Source organism: Nycticebus coucang, chromosome 18, assembly GCF_027406575.1.
Source record: "Nycticebus coucang isolate mNycCou1 chromosome 18, mNycCou1.pri, whole genome shotgun sequence".
NCBI classification, from domain to species: domain Eukaryota; kingdom Metazoa; phylum Chordata; class Mammalia; order Primates; family Lorisidae; genus Nycticebus; species Nycticebus coucang.
Window position 1 is genome coordinate 10,226,811 of NC_069797.1, and position 26,035 is coordinate 10,252,845.

The 26,035-nt window shown below is 42.4% G+C and overlaps 1 protein-coding gene across 3 annotated transcripts in view; it reads right to left on the reverse strand.

Annotated features, from left to right (window-relative positions):
- Window positions 1-26,035, reverse strand: part of SPECC1 (sperm antigen with calponin homology and coiled-coil domains 1) — a 358,846-nt gene that overhangs the window by 213,488 nt on the left and 119,323 nt on the right. For all 3 annotated transcript variants that reach the window (XM_053568570.1, XM_053568569.1, XM_053568568.1), the window contains one exon: window positions 4,128-4,263. In XM_053568570.1, the coding sequence (XP_053424545.1) occupies window positions 4,128-4,263 (136 nt within the window). The remainder of the gene's footprint in view (window positions 1-4,127; window positions 4,264-26,035) is intronic.

Consider the following 26,035-nt stretch of genomic DNA (forward strand, 5'->3'; position numbering starts at 1 on the left):
AACATCTGCCAGGCAGCGACCAAGAAACACCACCACACTCGTAAAAGAAGGATTGGATGAAGAAAAGAAAGGAAAAGCATTTAGGTTATAACTTACATTTGCCCTGTTTCTAGTGTTTTACAGCAATGTATGCAGATGTTCAAATCTTTCAAACAATGTAAGAAAATCTAAAATGAAAAAAATCTACCACTTTCAATTCTGGTAACTTCTTAAAGACAACCATTCTTAAATCCTTCTACGGGTAAAAAAGTGATGATTTCACCTGTGTCCTTCTCCACCTCCGGCTCCCCTCCGCTACCTGTCTGCGTCTCTTGTTCAGGAGAGGAAGGGGCTTTAAGGATTAGAAAAATGTGTAGCTCACATTACTTATACATTTCTGAATAAAATTTGTTATTCCTTATTCCTAAAAAAAGTTATGATTTCAATAACTAAATTAACATATTATTCATAAAAATAAATAAAATGAGGTCACACTCTATGTGCCCCGTTATTCTTCTCACACCATGGAGCTCTCCCCCTGTCAGCACATCCACTTCTGTGTCCAGGGCCGCGGCTGCAGGCTGTTCCATTGCACCAAAATCTCGTCTTCGAAACAGCCGCACACTGATACACACTTAGGTTGTTTCCTGTACTTTAATACTGTAAATAATCATGCAACTAAACATCTTGCTTGTGTATATTGGCTTCCTTTTCCAAGTATATCTGTAATGTTAAGTTCTAAACGGTAGAAATGCTTGGTCAAAAGTTATACATATTTAAAATTTAGATAGATATTGCCAAATCTTCCTGAGTTTCAATCACATGTGGTGTGGCAGCTCCTTACACCCTTGAAACACCAGAAAGAAGCAACCATTTTCATTTTTGCTCATCTGGTAGTGGAAATTGTATATCTAATTTTTGTTTTTATTTATATATAGTTCTTGAACTATAAGTGAGGCTTAGCTTTCTTCTACTGGCTATCTGTGTTTCATTTTTATGTGAGCTACACATTTTTCTATTGTACTATTTCTCTTTTCCTTATTGCTTTGTATTAATATAAATTCTTTGTAAATAAACCCTGTATTACATGTATTACAAATAACCACCTCTTTCTCCAAAGCAGTTTTTATATTTATGTCATTACATTTTTAATCTTTTCCTTTTCGGTTTCATGTTCCTACTAGAAAGGCCCTTCCAAGGCAAAGACTACAATTTAATTCTCTGATGTTTTCTCTTTATACTTTCATAGTTTCATTTTCTAAACAGTTAAATCTTTAATCCACTTGGAATTTATTTTGGTGGGAGGAATGAGATAAGGCTCCAACTTAATTTTTTCCTAAAGAAAAAATGTCATTATTTTTATTTATCAGTCATTCTTTTTGAGCAAAATATCCATCTTGATTATAAAATGCCCCCTTTACCCTCTACTAAATCCTCTAGTATACTCGAGGCTTTCTCCACTGTTCCACTGAGCTTTCTATTTCTTCTCTAGTTTCAAGATGCTTACCATTAATCCCTCGATTACCATTTTCAGGATTCTCCTGGTTATTCTAGGGCATTACTCTGCTAGATCAGGGTGTCTCAACAGCAGCTACTGACATGGGGGCCATATCACTCTCTGCTGTGGGGACTGCACTATACATCTCTGGCGTCTGCCCACTAGACGTCGGTAGCACCTCCCGTTGTGACAACCAAATACATCTTCAGACCCTGCCAGTGGTTCCCTGGATTGAAGAAGAAGGGGCAAAACCACTCCCCCTGAGAACCACTGTGTTATACAAACTGCAATATTTTGTGTTTCCACGCCCACATTTCCACTGGTATTTAATTAAGATGAAAATGAATTCATTGAATAATTTAGACATCCTTATTAGATTTAATATTTTACACTATTAAATTTAACCTTTCATCTTCCTATGCAAGAACCATGTATATTCGTTCCCTTATGTATGCCTTCTTTGAAGCCTCCATACATTTATGGTCTACCAAGAGTCTATTATTTGTGTTTGTTTGTTTGTTTTTGTTTTTTGAGACAGAGTCTCACCTTGTTGCCCTGGGTAGATGTAGCATCACAGCTCACAGCAACCTCCAACTCTTGCCTCAGCCTCCCAAGTAGCTGGGACTACAGGTGCTCACCACCACGCCTGGCTAGTTTTTCTATTTTAGTAGAGACAGAGTCTTACTCTTGCTCAGGCTGTTCTTGAACTCCTGAGCGCCGGTGATCCACCCACCTCAGCCTCCCAGAGTGCTAGGATTACAGGTGTGAGTCACCTTTCCCAGCCCCTAGAGTTCGTTTTATGTCAGAAAGATCATTAATTATACTAAGTACATCTTCTATAGAGATAACTATATGGTTTTCTCCTTTGGCCCATTAGTATTATAAGATAGATTATATTTCAAAATTTCCTAATATTCATCCATTCTGAGGTGGCCTAAATCTACTTGGTTGTGATACATACTACTGTTCTTTTCATTTCTTGTGCTAATATCTCAATCTCCCATTTGTGTGTCAATATTTCAGAGTGGATCTGTCTAATTGTTTTAGTGGAGCTTTATTAACTTTTGGAGTGTTAGGCTGGATTGATAAGAATACTTTCATTTGTTGCTTTTTTTTTTTTTTGAGACAGAGTCTCACCTGGTCACCCTTGGTAGAGTGCCATGGGATCTCACCTCACTGCAACCTCAAACTCTTGGGTTCAAGTCATCTTCTTGCCTCAGCCTCCCAAGTAGCTGGGACTATAAGGCACCTGCCACAATACACAGCTATTTTTTAGATAGAGGGGTCTCACTTTGGCTCAGGCTGGTCTCGAACCAGTGAGCTCAGGCAATCCACCTGCTTTGACCTCCTAAGTGCTGGGATTACAGGCATGAGCCACTGCACCCAGCCAATTTGCTGTATTTTTAAAACCAAGTCAGGAGGCTGAAATAGGAGGATCACCTGAGCCCAGGAGTCCAAGTCCAGCCTGGACAACACAGTGAGACCCCATCACTAAAAAAAAAAAGAAAACCACAAAACCGACACCTAAATATGTATGTGTATGTGTGTGTACTGTATGAAATCCATCTTTTAAATAGTAAAACCATTATATATGTATAGAAACACCAGGCCATTTCTCTTACATCTAGGAAAAAAGCCACATATAATCTGCATAGATTCAACTTTTTGAAAACTGAATAGATTAAAATATACCTTTGGGAAGCTAGTCTGGCCTGTGATGTTTTATGAAAAGTACAAAAATCTTAAGTATGCTACAACATAGCAACACTTAATATAAATTAATAGCAAAGTATTCCAGTTATTTTCCCATCTTAAACAATTTAGCAATATATTGGAGGCTGCATTATAGATTTCCTATGTATATGCTCAAGGAGAAAATTATTCTATTTGTTTACTTTTGAGACAGAGTCTCACTTTGTTGCCCTCGATAGGAGTGCTGTGGCGTCACAGCTCACAGCAATCTCAAACTCCTGGGCTCAAGCGATTGTCTTGCCTCAGTTTTATTATTTTTTAGTAGAGACGAGGTCTCACTCCTGAGCTCAAGCAATCCACCTGCCTCAGCCTCCCAGAGTGTTAGGATCAAGGAAAAAATTAAATAAATTCTTTCTTATATTTTGCTTTCCATGCTCTGAACTCAAAAACTTTTCTGAGTCTCAAAAGCTAGCAGCACTGAAAAGGTCCACAGGCTCTGCTTCTGCTGCCATCTAAGCAACTCTGAGCAGCACCCCGCCTCCCCCCTACCCCGGCCAGGTCTTCCCAGTTTCCCACGGGATTCATGACAAATATTAGACACTCACCTCTGCAAGGGATCTATAAGCTTCTTTCATTCATCAAATGCATTTTGCACCAGGACAACCCCAGTCACACACCACCTTGGCTGGATCTCAAAAGGATTTCACACACATGTGGTGACAAATGGACTGCTGGAGGCACAGCGGAAATCACAGCACCCCTTATTAACCTTTTTGTTTCTCATTATTCTCCCCTACTAGATGTCCAAGTAAGCTCCCTGGGCAGAGACAGTGTCTGCCTAAAATAGTTCCTGGCACAAGTTAAGTGCTCAATCGACATCTGATGAGGGAAGGAAGGAATGAACCATTGAAGTGCTTTCATATGGCCAAGATGAATGGCCTGCCCGGGTCCCTCTCACCTGTGCCACTCCTCAGGCGGCTCTCGGTGAGCTCGGAGATGGCTCCTGCTGTCACTGTCTTTTTCAGTCGTGCCATCCCGGACATGGCAGCGCCTCCGGGTTTGTTGAGCATGTCCTCACTGCTGGCCCTCTTGAGCTAGGAGAGAGGTCAAAGGGAAAGAGCAGATGAAGAGCCGTGGCTTAGTGAGGAGCGCTACAAACCAAACCAGGATCCCAACAGGACCATGTGCCCGGCAGTCAAGATCTAATAGTGGTACTTTGAGTAGCACAATAGGGTGAAGTTCAAAAATGATTCCACCATTTCCAGGATAGAGGATGATGTCATATCACTGTGAGCAGTGTAGATTACGGGATAAGACGACACAGCAGGTCACACTTCAAGTAATGAATAAACAAAAAGTCTGCTTTCCTTGTGAGGGAAGAAAAAAAGAACGGGAGTTGGCGAAAAATGAACTGAGAGACGTGCAAAGGCGGGGTAGGGTGACACGGAATCCAAGGACAACAAAGAGGCTCAATGACATGTGTCAGAAGGAGACAAAGCAGTGGTTTCCAACCGGTGTGCTCTGAGAGGATCTCAGGCGTGCCTGGAAAAATGTTAAAGACCATTAATTAAGTTACTTTCAAAAGAAGTTCAAAGCACAGTAAATATTTCTATATTTTTAACTTTTTTCATCTACATAATTTAAGTGTGCCACAGAAGTTTAACTATAGGTTCAGTGTGCCATGAGATTAAAAAGGTTGAAAGACACTTAAATAGAGGAAAAAAAAAAATTTGAATATCTATCTGCACCGAGCACTCTGCAGGTTATTTCACAGAGAAAATGTGTTCCACGGCAAGAACGGCACTCCGTTGGAGGCTGAAAGAACACTGCTGACATGTGACAGGGAGAAAGCAGGCCCACCACGCGCTCTCTGTTCTCTTCCCTATCACGACAGGGGTAAAACCAACATTTGTTGAAAGGCACTGAAATCTAAGAAGGGAGACACCTAAATGAGCTCACACTCCAGGTCCAGATAAATTACAGTCAAAGTTAATAAGGAAAACCACAGATGAGTCCACTTGCCCACTGTTAAGTCTTCCTTAAAGAACAGTACTAAGTAAAGATCACATGATCCTTCAATAGATGCAGAAAAAGCATTTGATAAAATCCAGCATCCTTTTCTAATTAGAACTCTGAAGAGTATAGGCATAGGTGGCACATTTCTAAAACTGATTGAAGCTATCTATGACAAACCCACAGCCAATATTTTACTGAATGGAGTAAAACTGAAAGCTTTTCCTCTTAGAACTGGAACCAGACAAGGTTGTCCTCTGTCACCTTTACTATTCAACGTAGTGCTGGAAGTTCTAGCCAATACAATTAGGCAAGACAAGGAAATAAAGGGAATCCAAATGGGAGCAGAGGAGGTCAAACTCTCCCTCTTTGCTGACGACATGATCTTATACTTAGAGAACCCCAAAGACTCAACCACAAGACTCCTAGAAGTCATCAAAAAATACAGTAATGTTTCAGGATATAAAATCAATGTCCACAAGTCAGTAGCCTTTGTATACACCAATAACAGTCAAGATGAGAAGCTAATTAAGGACACAACTCCCTTCACCATAGTTTCAAAGAAAATGAAATACCTAGGAATATACCTAACGAAGGAGGTGAAGGACCTCTATAAAGAAAACTATGAAATCCTCAGAAAGGAAATAGCAGAGGATATTAACAAATGGAAGAACATACCATGCTCATGGATGGGAAGAATCAACATTGTTAAAATGTCTATACTTCCCAAAGCTATCTACCTATTCAATGCCATTCCTATCAAAGTACCTACATTGTACTTTCAAGATTTGGAAAAAATGATTCTGCGTTTTGTATGGAACCGGAAAAAACCCCATATAGCTAAGGCAGTTCTTAGTAACAAAAATAAAGCTGGGGGCATCAGCATACCAGATTTTAGTCTGTACTACAAAGCCATAGTGCTCAAGACAGCATGGTACTGGCACAAAAACAGAGACATAGACACTTGGAATCGAATTGAACACCAAGAAATGAAACTAACATCTTACAACCACCTAATCTTTGATAAACCAAACAAGAACTTACCTTGGGGGAAAGACTCCCTATTCAATAAATGGTGTTGGGAGAACTGGATGTCTACATGTAAAAGACTGAAACTGGACCCACACCTTTCCCCACTCACAAAAATTGATTCAAGATGGATAAAGGACTTAAATTTAAGGCATGAAACAATAAAAATCCTCAAAGAAAGTATAGGAAAAACACTGGAAGATATTGGCCTGGGGGAAGACTTCATGAAGAAGACTGCCATGGCAATTGCAACAACAACAAAAATAAACAAATGGGACTTCATTAAACTGAAAAGCTTCTGTACAGCTAAGGACACAATAACCAAAGCAAAGAGACAACCTACACAATGGGAAAGGATATTTGCATATTTTCAATCAGACAAAAGCTTGATAACCAGGATCTATAGAGAACTCAAATTAATCCACATGAAAAAAGCCAACAATCCCTTATATCAATGGGCAAGAGACATGAATAGAACTTTCTCTAAAGACGACAGACGAATGGCTAATAAACATATGAAAAAATGTTCATCATCTCTATATATTAGAGAAATGCAAATCAAAACAACCCTGAGATATCATCTAACCCCAGTGAGAATGGCCCACATCACAAAATCTCAAAACTGCAGATGCTGGCGTGGATGTGGAGAGAAGGGAACACTTTTACACTGCTGGTGGGACTGCAAACTAGTACAACCTTTCTGGAAGGAAGTATGGAGAAACCTCAAAGCACTCAACCTAGACCTCCCATTCGATCCTGCAATCCCATTACTGGGCATCTACCCAGAAGGAAAAAAATCCTTTTATCATAAGGACACTTGTACTAGACTGTTTATGGCAGCTCAATTTACCATTGCCAAAATGTGGAAACAGCCTAAATGCCCACCAACCCAGGAATGGATTAACAAGCTGTGGTATATGTATACCATGGAATACTATTCAGCTATTAAAAAAAATGGAGACTTTACATCCTTCGTATTAACCTGGATGGAAGTGGAAGACATTATTCTTAGTAAAGCATCACAAAAATGGAGAAGCATGAATCCTATGTACTCAATCTTGATATGAGGACAATTAATGACAATTAAGTTTATGGGGGGGGAAGCAGAAAGAGGGATGGAGGGAGGAGGGTGGGGCCTTAGTGTGTGTCACACTTTATAGGGGCAAGACATGATTGCAAGAGGGACTTTACCTAACAATTGCAATCAGGGTAACTGGCTTATTGTACCCTCAATGAATCCCCAACAATAAAAAAGAAAAAAAAAAAAAAAAAAGAACAGTACTAAGGAGGAATGGTAGACGTCTAGAGGTGGGCAGGTGCCCAGAGCCACCTCTAATATTCCTGATCTGGAGCAAAAATATGGAGAAGCCAAGTCAGGGAGGGCTGGCGTGTGCAGCCCCCGCCTGCCACAGGCACAGGGCAAAGGCCCTGCTCCATTCTGTTCCACAGGCTTTGAGGTCAAGTGAGAGGTTAGAGGTTTAAGTATTTGCACATGTTTTTTTAAGTTTCCACTTTAACATCATTCAAATTTCAGGCTGTGACTAGTCTCTCACTCTCCCATGAATGGCCTGAAAGTGAAAAGATACCAAGTGCTGGTGAGGCTATGGCAGGAGCACCAACTGGGACCCCTGCTTTGGACACTGGACAACCTGCTAAGGCACAGTATCCCCACCCTATGACCGGGCCTCCCACTCCCAAGAGAAGTGAGTATGTAGGTTCATCCAAAGAATGTTCACAGTGTCTTTATTAAAGCTCCAGACTTTAACAACCCAGACATCCTTCCACAGAAAGTATAACTTAAACAGGGGTATAGTATACAATACCCCGTTTCCCCGAAAATAAGACAGTGTCTTATTTTAAGGTGTGCTCCCAAAGACGCGCTAGGTCTTATTTTCAGGGGACGTCTTATCTTTCCTGTAAGTAGGTCTTATTTTCGGAGGATGTCTTATTTTCGGGGAAACAGGGTAGAAACTAGACGGCAATTAGGAAAAAAGAGAATCTGATACCCTAGTAAGTGGACTGCTCTCACAGCCATTATGCTAAGTGAAAGAAATCGAATGCCAGGGCGTGTACTGCCTGACTCCAGTCACAAATCCAAATGACAATCACAGCAGTCAGAACAGTGGTTACTCCTGGGGAGTTCTGACAGGGAAAAAAACCTCCTAGGGTACTTACAGCTTGACCATAAAATAGGTACAGACATATGTACAAGTCCATCAAGATGCAGAGCTAAGGTTAAGGTTAGTGTATTTTATACACTTTATTGTAAGCAAGCTGTACTTCCCTGAAATAGAAAAAGGAAATGCAGGTAGAGGAGGTAGCAATTGAGCAGAGCCCTAGTTCCACTCCTGCAAATACTGGCCTACATTTTTTTTTTTTTTCGGTTATTTTAAAGTCTCTTTATTGTGGTAAAAAAGGAATAACATAAAATTCACCATTACCATTTTAAGCGTATAATTCAGTGGCATTAAATATATTCACCATGTTGTGCAACCATTGCTGCCATCCACGCCCATAAATTTTTCATCATCCCAAACTATGACTTTGCTCATTAAACAGTTACTCACTCTGGCCTTTTAAAAAGAAGGATAATGGTAGAAGTCTTAGGATTAGCCACGTATGGCTGGGCATGGTGGCTCACGTCTGTAATCCTAGCACTCTGGGAGCTGAGGGGGGAGGATTGCCTAAGCTCAGGAACTTGAGACCAGCCTGAACAAGACAGCAACCACGTTGCTACTAAAAACAGAAAAACTAGCCAGGCATTATGGTGGGTGCCTGTAGTCCCAGCTACTCTGAAGGCCGAGGCAGAAGGATGGCCTGAGCCCAGGAATTTGAGGTTGCTGTGAGCCTGGACACTATAGCACTCAACAGAGAATGACAGAGTGAGACTATCTCAAAAAAAAATTTTTTTTAAATATATATACTACATACGAACTTTATGGCCACCCTGTGTATTAGGCATGTAACCCTGGTTGAGATTTTAAGACAAAGCATTAATTTAAAAAACAAATAATTAGCTTGGGTGCGGTGGCTCATGCCTGTAATCCCAGCACTCTGGGAGGCCCAGGTGGGTGAATTGCCCTGAGCTCACAGGTTTGAGACCAACCTGAGCCAGAGTAAGACCCCCATCTCTAAAAAAAATCACTAGGCGTTGTGGCAGGTACCTGAAGCCCCAGCTACTTGGGAGACTAAGGCAAGAAAATCACTTGAGCCCAAGAGTTGGAGTTTGCTGTAAGATATGACGCCATGGCACTCTACCCAGGGTGATCAAGTGAGACTCTGTCTCAAGAAAATTAATTAATTAAAAAATAATTAAAATTAAAAGAGAATTTGTGTGGTCTTTAAAGTGACATATTTTCTGGTCAGCTGCACAGCCCCCTGGTTTGGCAACTGGACCAAACCTAACACCTGGGTTGGCACAGAAGTTACACTACTGACCTTCTTATAGGTAATGGTCTGTGTAATGGTCTTTCCACTTTCCATCTCAAAGTAAAAAAGGTTCCTTCACTGAAGCTCTCAGACCACCTATGGAGTCACCAGAATGTGTTTAGTATTAAATGACCACAGTCCATAAGGTCAGCAGCTTTTTCTCAATAGAGAGAAATCATCACTCTGGCAACAAGCATGCCCAGGCGTCTCCCTGGTCCCAAAGGAAAACCAGTTCTGATTTGGGCCTTTGAAAACTCCCTAGACATCTCAAATGGAAAAGAGAAATCACTGCAGGTAAGGGACTTCTGAACACAATGTACAAGTGATACTGCACTTGGTTCTGCTTTTCCTCTATTTCTCTGATATCCCCAAAATCAGCAAGTCTGAGCCCAAGTTCAAAATCATCAAACTCCAAGCAGGGCCCAGAGACCAAGGGCTGGGTCTGCAACAGAACAGGGAAACCAGCAAACGAGAGCACCCCACCCCAACACCCATGGCCAGAAGTGAAACTGCCTTGGTGGTCCTACCACAGCCTCCTCTCCCAGCCACCACTCGGGAGCAACCTGGCTGGGGACAGAAGTCCTGCCACCACCACCCCTCACTTCCTTAAGAGACTGGTTCCTGGAAATCTAAGGTATGGACAAGATGATAGGTGGAGGAAGGGACAGATCGAAGTTGGCAAGCAGTGGAAGGTTTACCTTTGGGACACTGTGAAAGGGCCTGGAATGGCAACAGAGATGGCACCAGTGGTGGGTGACAGGAGCAGTGACCAGGAGAAATGTAGAGCGCTGGAGGGTCTGCAGTGGGGAAGGGGGTAAGTGCTTATCTCAGAGTCATCTTTATTTGTGGGGGTGGGAAGGAAGTGGGGGATGCAAAAGACGGCTTGGGCTATGAGGTCTCTGTAGGGCAGGCTGCCGGCAAGCCCACGGGAGGGAGAGGAACAGCCCAGAGGAGACGCAGGTGTCAGCGCTGCCTCTTCCTACCTATGAGACTGGGGGAAGGTGCTAGGATTCCTCAATTGAGTTCTCAATGGAGAACATATACTTATCTCTAGGGCAGTGGTCTTAATTAAGAATTTAAAGCACTTAATTAAGACTATAATAAATGTTAGCAGCTCTTATTATGTGACTGCCAGGAAGTCAGTGGAGACTACAGGCTCTGCTGTCTGAGTTTTCCTAGTGCCCCTCTCCTGGTTCTCTGGGTTCAGAGTGCTGGAAACATCTTCAGATCAACAAATAAAACTTTGGAATGAGAGTATGAAGCACTGTGCTAGATTAGAAACCAGGCAAGCAATGAGCTATGGGCCCTGGGCAGGTTTCAGGGACTCAGCTTCCTCACCTATAAAATAAAAGAACTGGGATCACCTAGGATCCTTCTTACATCATGTGTCCTAATTGTTTGTTTGTTTTTTGAGATTCATTCAGTAGCCCTGGGTAGAGTGCTGTGGCATCATAGCTCACAGCAACCTCAAACTCTTGGGTGCAGGAGACCTTTTTGCCCCAGCCTTCTAAGCAGCTGGTACTACAGGTATGTGCCACGATGCCCTGAAAAAGGAGAGACAGGGTCTCACTCCTACTCAGGCATCTCAAACTCAGGCAATGTACCCGCCTTGGCCTCCCAGAGTGCTGGGAGTATAGGTGTGAGCCACCAGGCCCAGCCCTAATTGTTATTAGACTGTGTAAGCTTATCAGGTTTAAAAAAGTTGTTGGCCAGTGTTATTGCAATTTTTTTTTACAAATTGTTTTACAAATAAAAACCTTTTGCTCAGAGCCAATATAGTAGAGAACATAAAAATACTCCGAGCTTTCTGGTCTCATTAACTGAAGCAGGAAGGTGCCAGTGTCTTCAGGATCCTGTGTCAGACTCTCTTCTTCACCCCTGTCTGTTCAGTACCCCGAAGTGGCTGCTTCTCCACCCTCCCTAAATCAGAAAAAAAACGGCACCATTAAGGGCCCCGAGGCAAATGCCAGATACCGTACTAATCAACTGAACGTAACCTTCATTTCCAACACGCTGAATTCCGACCACTAATCCTAAAGCAGACTTTCAATTCGTTCCACAGGCAAACATGAAAATGCCGTTACTAATAACCTGGGCCTGGAGAAAGCAACATTTCACATCTTGCTTGAACGTGAACAGAGATCTTGAGAAGGCTCCCTTCTCCTGGGTCAGCTGTTACTAACACCATAGCAGTTCAGAGTTTTCCAGCTAATCCCACAGGGAGGGGACGTCAGGAAGAAGGGCCCAGAGAAGGGAGTGAAGGTGGGAGGAGCAAGGAGGCACACTCCGGGGGGGCTGTGCTCCTGGGGCACCCAGAGTGGGCTATGCATATGTGAGAGAGGGCAGGGGGGCTAGCAGGAGAAGGAGCTGCAAGGACACCGATCCCTCTGTCCCTGTGCCCAGGTTGCTTCTGTCGGGCCTGGGATTTCTCCATCCCTGTCCCTCCTATCCTGGACACTATAACTCAGCTAAGTGGTTACTGAAAACCTCCTATAGGCTAGGTGTATATCCTGAGTCTGTGCAGTGCACTTGGTCTACACCTTATGGGTTGTATACAGCACGAATGTCAAAATGTGTCTGAGAAGCCTTGACGCTCAGAGTTCACAACCGACAGAGGAGCTAATGCCTACATGACTATGCAAAATGTACCAAGGGCAGCACCAAAACACAGAGAAACAAAGGCCAGGAAGCATGGGGGTTGGGGGGATCGCCAGACCTGCCAGGGAGGTGATAACCGGGTTTGCCTCAGGCAGGCTGGTAAGGTGGGGCTGGAGAGGGGACAGCCAGGTGGGGGCAGCGTCTGCCCAGTGTGGCCTGTTATCCTGTAAAAAGCTAAATTCAAATTAATGATGAGGAGGGGTATTTTTAGGCAGATTAGGCAATGTCATGGAGACTCTGCAGGGTACAGTGATACTCACAGAATATCAAGTGAGTCATTAACCTCTCTGAACTTCAGGCTCTTTTTTTTTTTTGAGATAGCGTCTCACTGTTCTGAGTCATAGCTCACAGCAACCTCAAACTCCTGAGCTCAAGTGATCCTCCTACCTCAGACTCCCAACTAGCTAGAACTACAGGTGCCCGCTACAATGCCCGACTAGTTCTTCTATTTTTAGTAGAGACAGGGTCTCGCTCTTGCTTAGGCTGGTCTTGAACTCCTGAGCTCCAGTGATCCTTTCCCCTCGGCTTCCCAAAGTGCTGGGATTACAGTTGTGAACCACTGTGCCCAGCAAGTCTCTTCTGATAAATCCACCCCAAAACAATATTCAGTAAAAATGCACAGTGTACTCCCTCGCCTGTGCCGTACCAGGCACAGCCAGTGACACAGATATCGGGTTCCATTTTGTCGGCCACACCCAACCTGCTCGGCCTCTTCTTGGACTCTGGGGTTTTCCTCTGCACTGTGAGTAGATATGGTTCTGTCCTCGCCAGGCAACAGGATAAATAAGAGATGCTACAGGCCAAACACGCTGCCACCTTCTCAGCTCACGGCATGCAGAGTTTGGGTAGCAGCAAAGCTGTTAAAGGCAACACTATTTCTCTTGCATCTTGCACAGGAAACCCATTTGACAAAGCCTGACTGTTTAGATGCTTTCCCAGGCAGCAGGACATGAAGCCTGAAAACTGACCCCGCCTGCCCTTGGAGACAAACAGCGGGAGCTACTCTACCACTGTTTTTTGGACACAACCTCAAACAGGGAAAGCTGCTTTCTCAGTTACTAATTCTTGTTATTTCTCTCTTCAGGGCCACATTTTTGGCTTTGTTTCCCAGTCGCCCAGCGCAGCCTCGGCACCATGTGCGTTCCAGAAGATCTGTGAAGGTATGTGCTTCCATGTTGCTTACACGGTTAGTGAATATTTTCAATAACATCTGACTGATATTTAAGCTATCAAGCACCTGTATAAGAAAGCTTACCAAAGGGAAAAGTTTAAATACCTCACAGATTAAAGTAGCTAAGAAATTCCTTTCAATTCCACAAAGATGGAGGAAATTCAGACCTCTAAAATTGTCAGACGTAACATAATCTGGTCTTCAGCGGTAGGAGAAAAGTTATGGCTGGACAGTGGCTCTCAGACTTGAGCAGACCTCAGAATCGCGAGAGGGTTTGGTAAAACACAGACCACTGCTGACCACCTGCCCTGGGTCTGGGGCAGGGCTTGAGACTCTGCATTTATATTTTTTAATTTTTATTTTATTTATTATTTTTTTTTGAGAATCTGCATTTCTACCAAGCTCCCAGGTGATGTGGACACTGTTGTCTGGGGACCATACTTCGAGAACCAAGGGTTGAGAGCTGCGCTGTCCATGGAAATATAATAAATGCCACACATGTAATTTTATATTGCCTAGTGGCCATATTTAATAAAAAAAGTGAAATGAAACAGCTAAAAAAAAAATTTTTTTTTTTTTTTTGTAGAGACAGAGTTTCACTTTATTGCCCTCGGTAGAGTGCCATAGCGTCACACAGCTCACAGCAACCTCCAACTTCTGGGCTTAGGCAATTCTCCTGCCTCAGCCTCCTGAGTAGCTGGGACTACAGGCGCCCGCCACAACGCCGAGCTATTTTTTTGTTGCAGTTTTGGCCAGGGCTGGGTTTGAACCCATCACCCTCGGTATATGGGGCCGGTGCTCTGCTCACTGAGCCACAGGCGCCGCCCATAAACAGCTAAAAATTTTAATAGTATATTTTCTTCCATCAAATATATCCAAAATATTATCAACATGCGATCAATATAAAATATATTAACAAGGCATTTTTTGGTACTCATTCTTCAAATCTGGTGTGGCATTTCCACTTATAGCACATCTCAGCTGTGACTACCACCAGTTCAAAGGCTCTGCTGACATAGACGGCTAGTGGCTATTGCATGGGACAGCGTGGGTTCCGAGCACTCCCTAAGAATGATTACGTAAGATTGACTGGGCCCCCAAGGTTTGTCTAGAATTTGTTGGCACTGTAAGATTCTGCTTTTCTAGCCAAGCTGACTCCCTACTGATAGGCGCCCCTGACTTAGGCTGCCCCAAAGCCCTGACCCCTAGTCCCAGCAGCCTGGTCAGGGTCACTACGAGCCTCATGCCTAGCTGAGCAGAGACTTTCCTGAGTGTTTTTCTTGTTTGACACTTTTTAACATGTAAGAAGTGAGCAAAGCAGCAGCCAGGCTTTCCCAGGGATATAGGAGCTTCACACCACACGCAGAGGGAGGTGACAGAAGCAGAGAGGCTGAGGCAGAGAGGGAGGGGAGCCCCGAGATTCCAGTCCCTGGGTCCAGTCTCTCCACACTCCAGTGAAATGGAAGTCATAGGATCTGTGCAGCCCACTCCCTTCCTGCCAAAGCAGGCTTGAGCCAATGTTCTATCATTTGCAACCACCTGGCTGACAGACAGGGGCCTTATGCACATTATGTCCTGAGTCCCCAAGGGCACTCCAGCAGCTCCTCCTCCTCACGCTGAGCTGGAGCAGCATGGAGTCCCTATCTGGGCTGGGCTGGGCTCAGTATCCTGCAACCTCTCTCACTGCTCCTGCAGCTCAGGGCAGCATCTGAAGTTGGGTATTAAGGTATATTTTTGGTGGACTTGTTTCAGGTTTCCAATTTTTGAACAGTTAAAACCTATCTACTCATTTACTGTGAAGAAAATTAAGATGTTAGGTGATGGTAATATGGGTGTTTGCTGTATAATTCAACTTCCCTGTAAATGTGTAAATTTTCATAATAAAATATTGGGGGAGGAAGCTGTTTGCTTTTCTGCCCACCACTATTTCCTCTTTTTCTCTGGATTTTTTTTTTTTTTTTTTTGAGACAGAGTCTCACTTTGTCACCCTCAGTAGAGTGCCGTGGCATCACAGCTCACAACAACCTCCAACTCTTGGGCTTAAGCAATTCTCTTACCTCACCCTCCCAAGTAGCTGGGACTAAAGGCGCCCAACAAAACATCCAACTATTTTTGTTGTTGTCGTTGTTTGGCAGGCCTGGGCTGGTTTCAAACCCACCAGCTCCGGTGTATGTGGCTGGCACCCTAGCCACTGAGCTACATGAGCCGAACCTATCAGACCTTTTTTTTTTTTTTAATTGTTAAAACATAGCTGTGTACATTAGTGCAATCAAGGGGTACAATGCGCTGGTTTCATATACAATCTGAAATATTCTCATCAAACTGTTCAACAAAGCCTTCATGGCATTTTCTTAGTTATTGTATGTAGACATTTGTATTCTACCTTTAGTAAGTTTCGCCTGTAACCATTCTAAGATGCACCGTAGATGTGGCCCCACCCATTACCCTCCCTCCACCCTAACTTTCCCCCTCCCTTCCCCTTCCTTGGCCCTTTCCCCATAGTCTTGTGCTATACTTGGGTTATAGCCTTCATGTGAAAGCTATAATTTAGCTTCATAGTAGGGTTGAGTACATTGGATACTTTTTCTTACATTCCTGAGATACTTTGCTAAGAAGAATATCTTCCAGCTCCATCCATGTAAACATGAAAGAGATAAAGTCTCCATCTTTCTTTAAGGCTGAATAATATTCCATGGTATACATGTACCACCGTTTGCTAGTCCATTCATGGGTCGATGGGCACTTGGGATTCTTCTATGACTTAGCAATTATGAATTGGGCTGCAATAAATATTCTGGTACAGATGTCTTTGTTATATTGTGTCTTCTGGGTATAAACCTAGTAAAGGAATTATAGGATTGAATGGCAGGTCTATTTTTAGGTCTCTAAGTATTCTCCAAACATCCTTCCAGAAGTAATGCATTAGTGTGCATTCCCACCAGCAGTGTAGAAGTGTGCCCTTTTCTCCACATCCACGCCAACATCTCTGTTTTGGGGATTTTGTTATGTGGGCTACTCTTACTGGGGTTAGGTGATAATTCAAAGTAGTTTTGATTTGCATTTCTTTGATGATTAAGGATGATGAGTTTTTCATGTGTTTGTAGATCGTGTGTCTGTCTTCTTTAGAGAAGTTTCTCTTCAAATCCCTTGCCCACCCTGAGATGGGATCACGTGTTCTTTTCTTGCTAATACGTTTGAGTTCTCTGTGGATTCTGGTTATTAGACCTTTATCGGAGGTATAACCTGCAAATATTTTCTCCCATTCTGAGGGCTTTCTGCTTGCTTTACTTACTATGTTCTTGGCTGTGCAGAAGCTTTTTAGTTTGATCAGGACCCAGTAGTGTATTTTTGATACTGCTTCAATTGCCTAGGGAGTCCTCCTCATAGAATATTCACCCAGGCTGATTTCTTCAAGAGTTTTCCCTACACTTTCTTCAAGTATTTTTATAGTTTCATGTCTTAAGTTTAAATCTTTTATCCAGTGAGAGTCTATCTTAGTTAATGGTGAAAGGTGTGGGTCCAGTTTCAATCTTCTATGGTTGCCAGCCAGTTCACCCAGCACCATTTGTTAAATAGGGAATCTTTTCCCCACTGAATGTTTTTAATTGACTTGTCAAAGATCAAATAACGGTAAGTAGCTAGATTCATCTCTTGGTTCTCTATTCTGTTCCAGACATCTACTTCTCTGTTTTTGTGCCAATACCATGTTGTTTTGATCACTATCGATTTATAGTACAGTCTCAGGTCTGGTAGCGTGATTCCTCCTGCTGTGTTTTTATTGCTGAGTAATGTTTTGGCTATTCGAGGTTTTTTCTGATTCCATATAAAATGAAGTATTATTTTTTCAAGATCTTTAAAATATAACAATGGAGCTTTAATAGGAATTGCATTAAAATTATACCTTGCTTTGGGTAGTATAGACATTTTAACAATGTTGATTCTTCCCAGCCATGAGCATGGTATGTTTTTCCATTTGTTAACGTCTTCAGGTATTTCTTTTTTTTTTTTTTTTTTGTAGAGACAGAGTCTCACTGTACCACCCTCAGGTAGAGTGCCGTGGCGTCACACGGCTCACAGCAACCTCTAACTCTTGGGCTTACGCGATTCTCTTGCCTCAGCCTCCCAAGCAGCTGGGACTACAAGCGCCCGCCACAATGCCTGGCTATTTTTTGTTGCAGTTTGGCCGGGGCTGGGTTTGAACCCGCCACCCTCGGCATATGGGGCCGGCGCCCTACTCACTGAGCCACAGGTGCCGCCCAGGTATTTCTTTTTTTAAAGTTTCATACTTCCCTTTGTAGAGATCTTTCACGTCCTTTGTTAGGTATACTCCCAAATATTTCATCTTCTTTAGCACTACTGTGAAAGGAATAGAGTCCTTGACTGTTTTTTCGGCTTGGTTATTGTTGGTATGTATAAAGGCTACAGATTTATGGGTGTTCATTTTGTAGCCTGAAACATTGCTGTATTCCTTGATCACTTCTAAAAGTTTTGTAGTAGAATCCCTAGTGTTTTCCAGATATACAATCATATCATCTGCAAAAAGTGAAAGTTTGATCTCTTCTGACCCTATGTGGATACCCTTGATCGCCTTTTCTTCCCTAATTGCAATGGCTAAAACTTCCATTACAGTGTTAAAGAGCAATAGAGACAATGGGCAACCTTGCCTGGTTCCTGCTCTAAGTGGAAATGATTTCAATTTAACTCCACTCAATACGATATTGGCTGTGGGTTTGCTGTAGATGGCCTCTATTAGTTTAAGAAATGTCCCTTCTATACCAATTTTCTTAAGTGTTCTGATCATGAAGGGATGCTGGATATTATCAAAAGCTTTTTCTGCATCAGTTGAAAGAATCATATGGTCCTTATTTTTTAGTTTGTTTATGTGCTGAATTACATTCATAGATTTACGTATATTGAATCAGCCTTGAGACCCTGGGATAAATCCCACTTGGTCGTGGTGTATAATTTTTTTGATGTGTTGTTGGATTCTGTTTGTTAGGATCTTATTGAGTATTTTAGCATCAATATTCATTAGTGATATTGGTCTATAGTTTTCTTTTCTTGTTGGGTCTTTCCCTGGTTTGAGGATCAAGGTGATGTTTGCTTCGTAGAATGTGTTGGGTAATATTCCCTCTTTTTCTACATTTTGAAAGAGTTTTAGTAATATAGGTACTAGTTCTTCTTTAAAGGTTTGGTAGAATTCTGACGTAAAGCCATCTGGTCCTGGACTTTTCTTTTTAGGGAGATTTTGTATAGTTGATGCTATTTCAGAACTTGATATAGGCCTGTTCAACATTTCCACTTCATTCTGGCTAAGTCTTGGTAGGTGGTGTACTTCCAGGTATTGGTCGATTTCTTTCAGATTTTCATATTTCTGAGAGTAGAGTTTCTTGCAGTATTCATTAAGGATTTTTTGAATTTCTGAGGGGTCAGTTATTTCATCGTTACCATTTCTGATTGATGAAATTAGAGATTTTACTCTTTTTTTTTCCCATTAGGTTGGCCAAAGGTTATCTATTTTATTGATCTTTTCAAAAAACCAACTTTTGGATTTATTGATCTGTTGTATAATTCTTTTGTTTTCGATTTCATTTAATTCTGCTCTGATGTTGGTTATTTCTTTTCTTCTGCTGGGTTTGGGGTTGGAGTGTTCTTCCTTCTCCTGTTGCTTGAGATATCCCATTAAGTTATTAACTTCTCTTTCTGTTATCTTTAGGAAGGCTTGCAGTGCTATAAATTTTCCTCTTAGGACTGCCTTTGCAGTATCCCAGAGGTTCTGGATTCGTGTCTTGATTGTTGTTTTGTTCCAAAAATTTGGTGATTTCCTTCTTAATCTCGTTTATAACCCATCTATCCTTCAGCATAAGGTTGTTTAGCTTCCATGTTTTTGTATGGGTATGCAGGTTCCTGTTGTTATTGAGTTCAATTTTTTTTTTTTTATTAAATCATAGCTGTGTACATTGATATGATCATGGGGCATCATTCACTAGCTTCCACGAGTTCAATTTTTATTCCATGATGCTCTGAGAAGATGCAAGGAATAATTTCTATCTTTTAGAATTTGCTGAGGTTAGATTTGTGGCCTAGGATGTGGTCTATTTTGGAGTATGTTCCATCGGCTGATGAAAAGATTGTGTATTCAGTTTTGCTGGGATGAAATGTTCTGTAGATGTCTGTTAAGTCCAGATGTTGAATGGTTAAGTTTAAGTCTAAAATTTCTTTGCTTAGCTTCTTTTTGGAGGATCTATCCAGCACTGCTAAAGAGGTGTTAAAGTCTCCAACTACTATGGAACTGGAGGAAATCAAGTTGCTCATGTCTGTTGGAGTTTCTCTTATAAATTGAGGTGCGTTCTGGTTGGGTGCATAAATATTAATAATTGAAATCTCATCATATTGAGTATTACCTTTAACAAATATGCAGTGTCCGGGTGGTGCCTGTGGCTCAGTCGGTAGGGCGCCGGCCCCATATACCGAGGGTGGCGGGTTCAAACCTGGCCCCGGCTGAACTGCAAACCAAAAAATAGCTGGGCGTTGTGGTGGGTGCCTGTAGTCCCAGCTACTCGGGAGGCTGAGGCAAGAGAATCGCTTAAGCCCAGGAGTTGGAGGTTGCTGTGAGCTGTGTGATGTCATGGCACTCTACCGAGGGCCATAAAGTGAGACTCTGTCTCTACAAAAAAAAAAAAAAAAAGCAAATTAACAAATATGCAGTGTCCATCCTCATCCTTCTTTCAGTTGGTTCAAAGCCTATTGTGTCTGCAAATAAGATTGCAATGCCTGCTTTTTTCTGCTTTCCATTTGCCTGGAGTATAGAAGACCATCCCTTTACCTTGAGTCTATATTTGTCTTTTAATGTAAGATGCGATTCTTGGATGCGGCAGATATCTGGCTTGAGTTTTTGTATCCAGTCAGCCAACCTGTGCCTCTTTAGAGGACAATTTAAGCCATTCACATTAATTGAGAATATTGATAAGCCTTTCAAGAGTCCAGTGGACATTTTTAATCCTTTTGCGACTGTGGAAGTTGGAATTTGATCAAAATTTACTGGGTGGGTTTACTTTTGTGGTGGAGGATTATGCTGGTCTTTATGGAGGATAGGTCTGAGAATATCCTGAAGAGCTAGTTTAGTTATGGCAAATTTCTTCAACATGTGAATGTCATTGAAGTATTTAATTTCTCTGTCATAAATGAAGCTCAGTTTAGCTGGGTACAGGATCCTGGGTCGAAAGTTATTTTGTTTTAGGAGATTAAAAGTCGATGACCATCCTCTTCTAGCTTGAAAGGTTTCAGCAGAGAGATCTAGAGTTATTCTAATATTCTTGCCCTTGTAGGTGATGGTTTTCTTTCATCTGGCTGCTTTCAGAATTTTCTCCTTCATATTAACTTTAGTGAAATTGATTATGATGTGTCTGGGGGATGTCTTACTTGGGGTTGAGTCCTGCTGGAGTTCTGAAACTGTCTGCTATCTGAATTTCAGAATCTCTTGGCATGTCTGGATAGTTCTCCTTCATAATCTCATGGAGAAGAGACTTTGTGCCTTGTGAAGCCACTTTGTCGCTTTTGGGGATCCCTATAAGACAAATATTGGTTTTTTTCTAATTATCCCAGAGCTCTATGAGAGGGTGGTCTGTTTTTGCCCTCCATTTCTCTTCCTCTTTGAGAGTTTGGGAGCGTTCGAAAGCTTTGTCTTCAACGTCAGAAATCCTTTCTTCTGCTTGCTCCATTCTGTTACTGAGGGATTCTACTGTGTTTCTCAGATCTTTGAGGGCTGCAACTTCTTGTCTCAATGTGTCAAAATCTTTGGTCATTTGGTCTTTGAATTTGTTGAATTCTTGAGAAATCTTTTGGGTTACTGCTTAGAATTCTAATTCGATCTTATTTGCTATCCAGATTCTGAATTTGATTTCTGACATTTCAGCTATTTGTTTGCGCATGGGATCTTGTGCTGTGTCTGCCCCATTGATCCTTGGGGGAGTTGATCTACTCTGATTATTCATATTGCCAGAGTTTTTCTGTTGATTTTGCCTCATGATTGTTTTTCACCGTTGCCTCTGGCCATCCTCAGAGTTGGGGAGGTGTCTCTCCAAGATTAGACCCCAGTGGGATCACTCTATTGTTGCTGGATCTTTGTAGGGAGTGACCCTGTGTAGTTCCTCTGGGGCTGCCCAAGCCAGAGAGTTCTGGTTATGGCATCAGACCTTTTTTAATACTGCTTTTGAAAATATTTCAATACATTCCAGAAGCTCTAATGATGTGTTATTGTGGAATATATCCATTAATTAAAAAACTGAGTTAAAAATGTTTTCAAGGATGGCTCCCGTAGCTCAGTGGGTTGGGTGCCAGCCACATACACTGAAGGTGGAGGGTTTGAACCCGGCCCAGGTCAGCTAAACAACAATGACATCTGCAACAAAAAAATAGTTGGGCACTGTCGTGGGTATCTGTAGCCCCAGCTACTTGGGAGCCTGAGGCAAGATAATCACTTACGCTCTTGAGTCTGAGGTTGCTGTGAGCTGTGACGACATAGCACTCTACCCAAGGCAACAGCTTGAGACTGTCTCAAAAAAAAAAAAAATGTTTTCAAAAGAAGACCAATGGCCAGAACATATATGAAAAAATATTTAATGTCACTAATCATAGAAATGCAAATTAAAACTATAATGAGATATCATCTTACACCCATCAGAATGGCTAGATTTTGAGGAGGATATAAAGAAAAGGAAATGTATATTCACATACCTTTGGTGGGAAGGTAAATTAATACAACCTCTATGGAAAACAGTCTGGGATTTCTCAAAGAACTAAGAATAGAACTACCCTACTTATGATCTAGGAATCCCACTACAGAGTATCTACCCAAAGGAAAAGAAACCACTATATCTAAAGGACACTTGCCCTTATGAGGCCTGACAAGTTCAAGTTCACAAACTCATTCTGGACAAAGTGCTACATACGTCATTGCTGAATATCACTATGGTCACCTTCAAAGTACTCCCCTTGGGACCTAGTCCACCCTTCAAAGCAATTTTTTTAAATTATTACTTTTTAAAATTTCAGATTAATATGAGGGTACAAATGATTAAGTTACAATGTTTGCATTTGTTACGTAAGGTCCCTGTTGTGGTTGTGTCCTGCACCCCAAAGGGATGCCATAAACCCTTATATTACGCTCATTAGGTGAGAGTACACCAATCCCCTCCCCGCTTTCCCTACTCCCCCCATCACCCACCCACTCCCAACTTGAATTGAAATGAGTTTTTCTCCTTGTGGGCATGTATTAGATTGTCTACTGGCTTCCTATTATTACTGAGTACACTGGATTGCTTTTCCAGTCTTGTGATACTTTACTGAGAACAATGTGTTTCAACTCCATCCAGGTTAATACAAAAGATGTAAAGTCTCCATCTCTTTTATGGCTGAATAGTAGTTCATGGTGTACATATACCACAGTTTGCTAATCCATGCCTGAGTTGATGGGCACTTTAAGTTGTTGTCATATCTTGGAGATTGTAAACTGAGCTGCAATAAATAATCAAGTGCAAATGTCCTTATGATAAAATGATTTTTTTTTCTTCTGGAAAGATGCTCAGTAATGGGATTGTGGGATCAAATAGGAGGTCTAGTTTGAGTTCTTTGAGGATTCTCCATACTTCTTTCCAAAGAGGCTGTCTTAGTTTGTAGTCCCACCAACAGTGTAAAAGTGTTCCCTTCTCTCCACCCCCATGCCAGCACCTGCAACTTTGGGACTTGGTGATGTGGGCCATTCTCCCTGGGGCTAGGGGATATCTCAAGGTGGTTTTGATTTGCATTTCTCTGATGATTGGGACGATGAGCATTTTTTCATGTGTTTGTTAGCCATTCATCGGTCCTCCTCAGAGAAGGTTCTGTTCACGTTGCTTCTCCATTCTTGTGATACTTTACAGAGAACAATGTGTTTCAACTCCATCCAAGTTAATAAAAAGATGTAAAGTCTCTACCATTTTTATGGCTGAATAGTAGTCCATGGTGTACATATACCACAGTTTATTGATCCAATCATAGGTTGATGGGTTGTTTCCACATCTTGGTGATTGTAAACTGAGCTGTGACAATCAAACCAGTACAAATGCCCTTATGATAAAATGATTGCTTTTCTTCTGGGTAGATAGATACCTAGTAATGGGATTGCCACTTCAAATGGAAGGTCTATTTTGAGTTCCCTTCAATGCAATTCCTGAACTCTTTCTGGAATGGCCATCAAAGCTATTGTCACATTACCTTTGATGTTCTCAATGTCATCAAATGTCTTCTTTTCAATATTTCCTTTATCTTTAGGTAAAGAAAAAAATCATTTGGGGCCAGATCACGTAAGTAGGGAGGGTCTTTCATTGTAGTTATTTGTTTACAGGCTAAAAACTCCCTCACAGACAGTGCTATGTGAGCTGACGCATTGTTGGCCAAGATTTTCAGTGAAGATTTTCCTATTGCTTCTCCATCAATGTTTACTTGGTCTGCTGTGCTTCTCATAGTCAGCTAATGATTTTGATACACAATTCAACAAATTTTTGCAGTGTTTTCTTCAGTTCTGCTTGTTACTGGCCACCCTGACTTTTCTTCACCAGTGATGCTTTTTTTTCCCAGAGAAAAACATTTGATACATTTTTACACTGTGGTTTCATACATGGCATTATCCCCATAAACTTGGACTAAACATCCCTGATTTCACTTCCATTCTTGCCAAGTTTAACAATAAATTTACAAATGTCTGTTCACTGCTCTAATTGAAGCTCCAACATTCTCAGGAGGGCACACAAAAACATCCAACAACGATAATGAACACCACTCACTAAGACACCACCACACGTCAATACAAACAGCTGGTGAAACTGGTGTACCAAGGTCACGACACCTCACTGAGCTGTCTGTGCAGTGCTGTCAACGTAAGCACATGGTGGCAAGTTTATGAACTTAATTGTCAGATTCCTCTATGTTTTTGGTAGTCCTATTCATAATAGCAAAGATAATAGATATATAAATCACCTAAGTGTCCATCACAAAGGATTTCATAAATAAATGTGGCATATATACATGATGGAACACTGTTCAGCCTTAAAGAGAATGCAGTGATGTTACCTGCAGCCACACGGTCAAACACAGAAAGACAAATACCACGTGTTCTTAACTCCTAAGTGGAAGTTAATAACATGCCCACATGGAAGCAGATTGGAAGGATGGACAGTGGAGACTCAGGGGGCGGGTGGCAGATGACAGAGGTCACTAGGTGGGGACAGTGCGTGCTGCTCCCGTGACACATGCACTGAAGGCCGATGTCACCACAGTGCAATGTACCAATGTAGCAAAATGCACTCTATCAAAGTTAAAAATGTGCTATTAGCTTAAAAGATAAAAATAAAAAATAATGGAAATGATGGCTAAGTCAAGGGTAACAGAACAAGAAGCAGAATTATGCACAGGACACTTCACCCAAGGGAGGGACCACCGTCATCTCAAAGGCAGGGAGCACAGCCAGGCCACGTCACTTGCCTGCAGCTACACAGGGAAAGGCAGCAGACCAGGGTACCACCTCAGGCTGCCCCTCCGAGTCCAAGCTCCTCTTGTTCCACCACACAGCATCCAGAGAGTGAAACTAGCCTGGCTCACGATGGCCCACCCCACTCACGTTCCCTGTCAGCAGGTGGACAACCTGACACTTGGTGAGTTCTCTTGACTATGATAGGGAGAGGTGATGCTGAAGGATCGGAAAGCGACGCTGCTGTGAATGCTTGGTGGCCATGCGACAGTTATCTTTGTGGTAACTTTTTTTTTTTTTTACGTTTGGGGAATCTTTGAGAATACAAAGAACCAGGTTACCCTGCTTGCATTTATGAGGTAAAGTCCCTCTTATAATTGTGTCCTGTCTCCAAGAGGTGGTGACTTTTCTGACACCTCCTGCTTAAAGTCCAAAACGTCAGAAGGACCATGAGGCCCACTTTCATGGTCTGAGTCCATACTGAACATAAAGATCAAGCGAGTTTTTGCCCTTCTGGTCCACAGGAGGTTCCTGTTTCCCCTGAACTCGCTTAGGACACCTGCGTTGCTGACTGACAGGTGTACCACCCCGGTCAAACTCCCCACCTGGCACCATCCCTGGAGCCACTCCCAGAACAGGTGTGCTTGGGCACACACTAAGGGCCCGCCAGGTGGCAGGCTCTTTACCAAGCACTAGGGACAGAGATGTGGACAAACACAAAAGCAGACAGCCCCCACCCTGTGGGACGCACCTTCCAGTGTAGGGTGACGGACTAAGTGAGCAGGTGCAGCAGTGACACAGGCTGAGAAGGAGACAGGCGGGGCAGGGGGAGGCGGAGGCCAAAGGCCCTTTCTACAGAGGGATCAGGAGAGCAGCCTGAAGGGGCCCTGCAGGCAGAGGAAGCAGCAAACACAAACACTGCCCAGCACATTAGAGGGACAGTCATCACCGCCTACCTGGAGATGGTGTGGCAAGAGCACAGGGGAGCACAGGGACGTCTGAGAGCGAATGGGGTCAGGTCTCGGGGCATCAGTAGCTGTTCTAAGGACTTTGCTTTTCC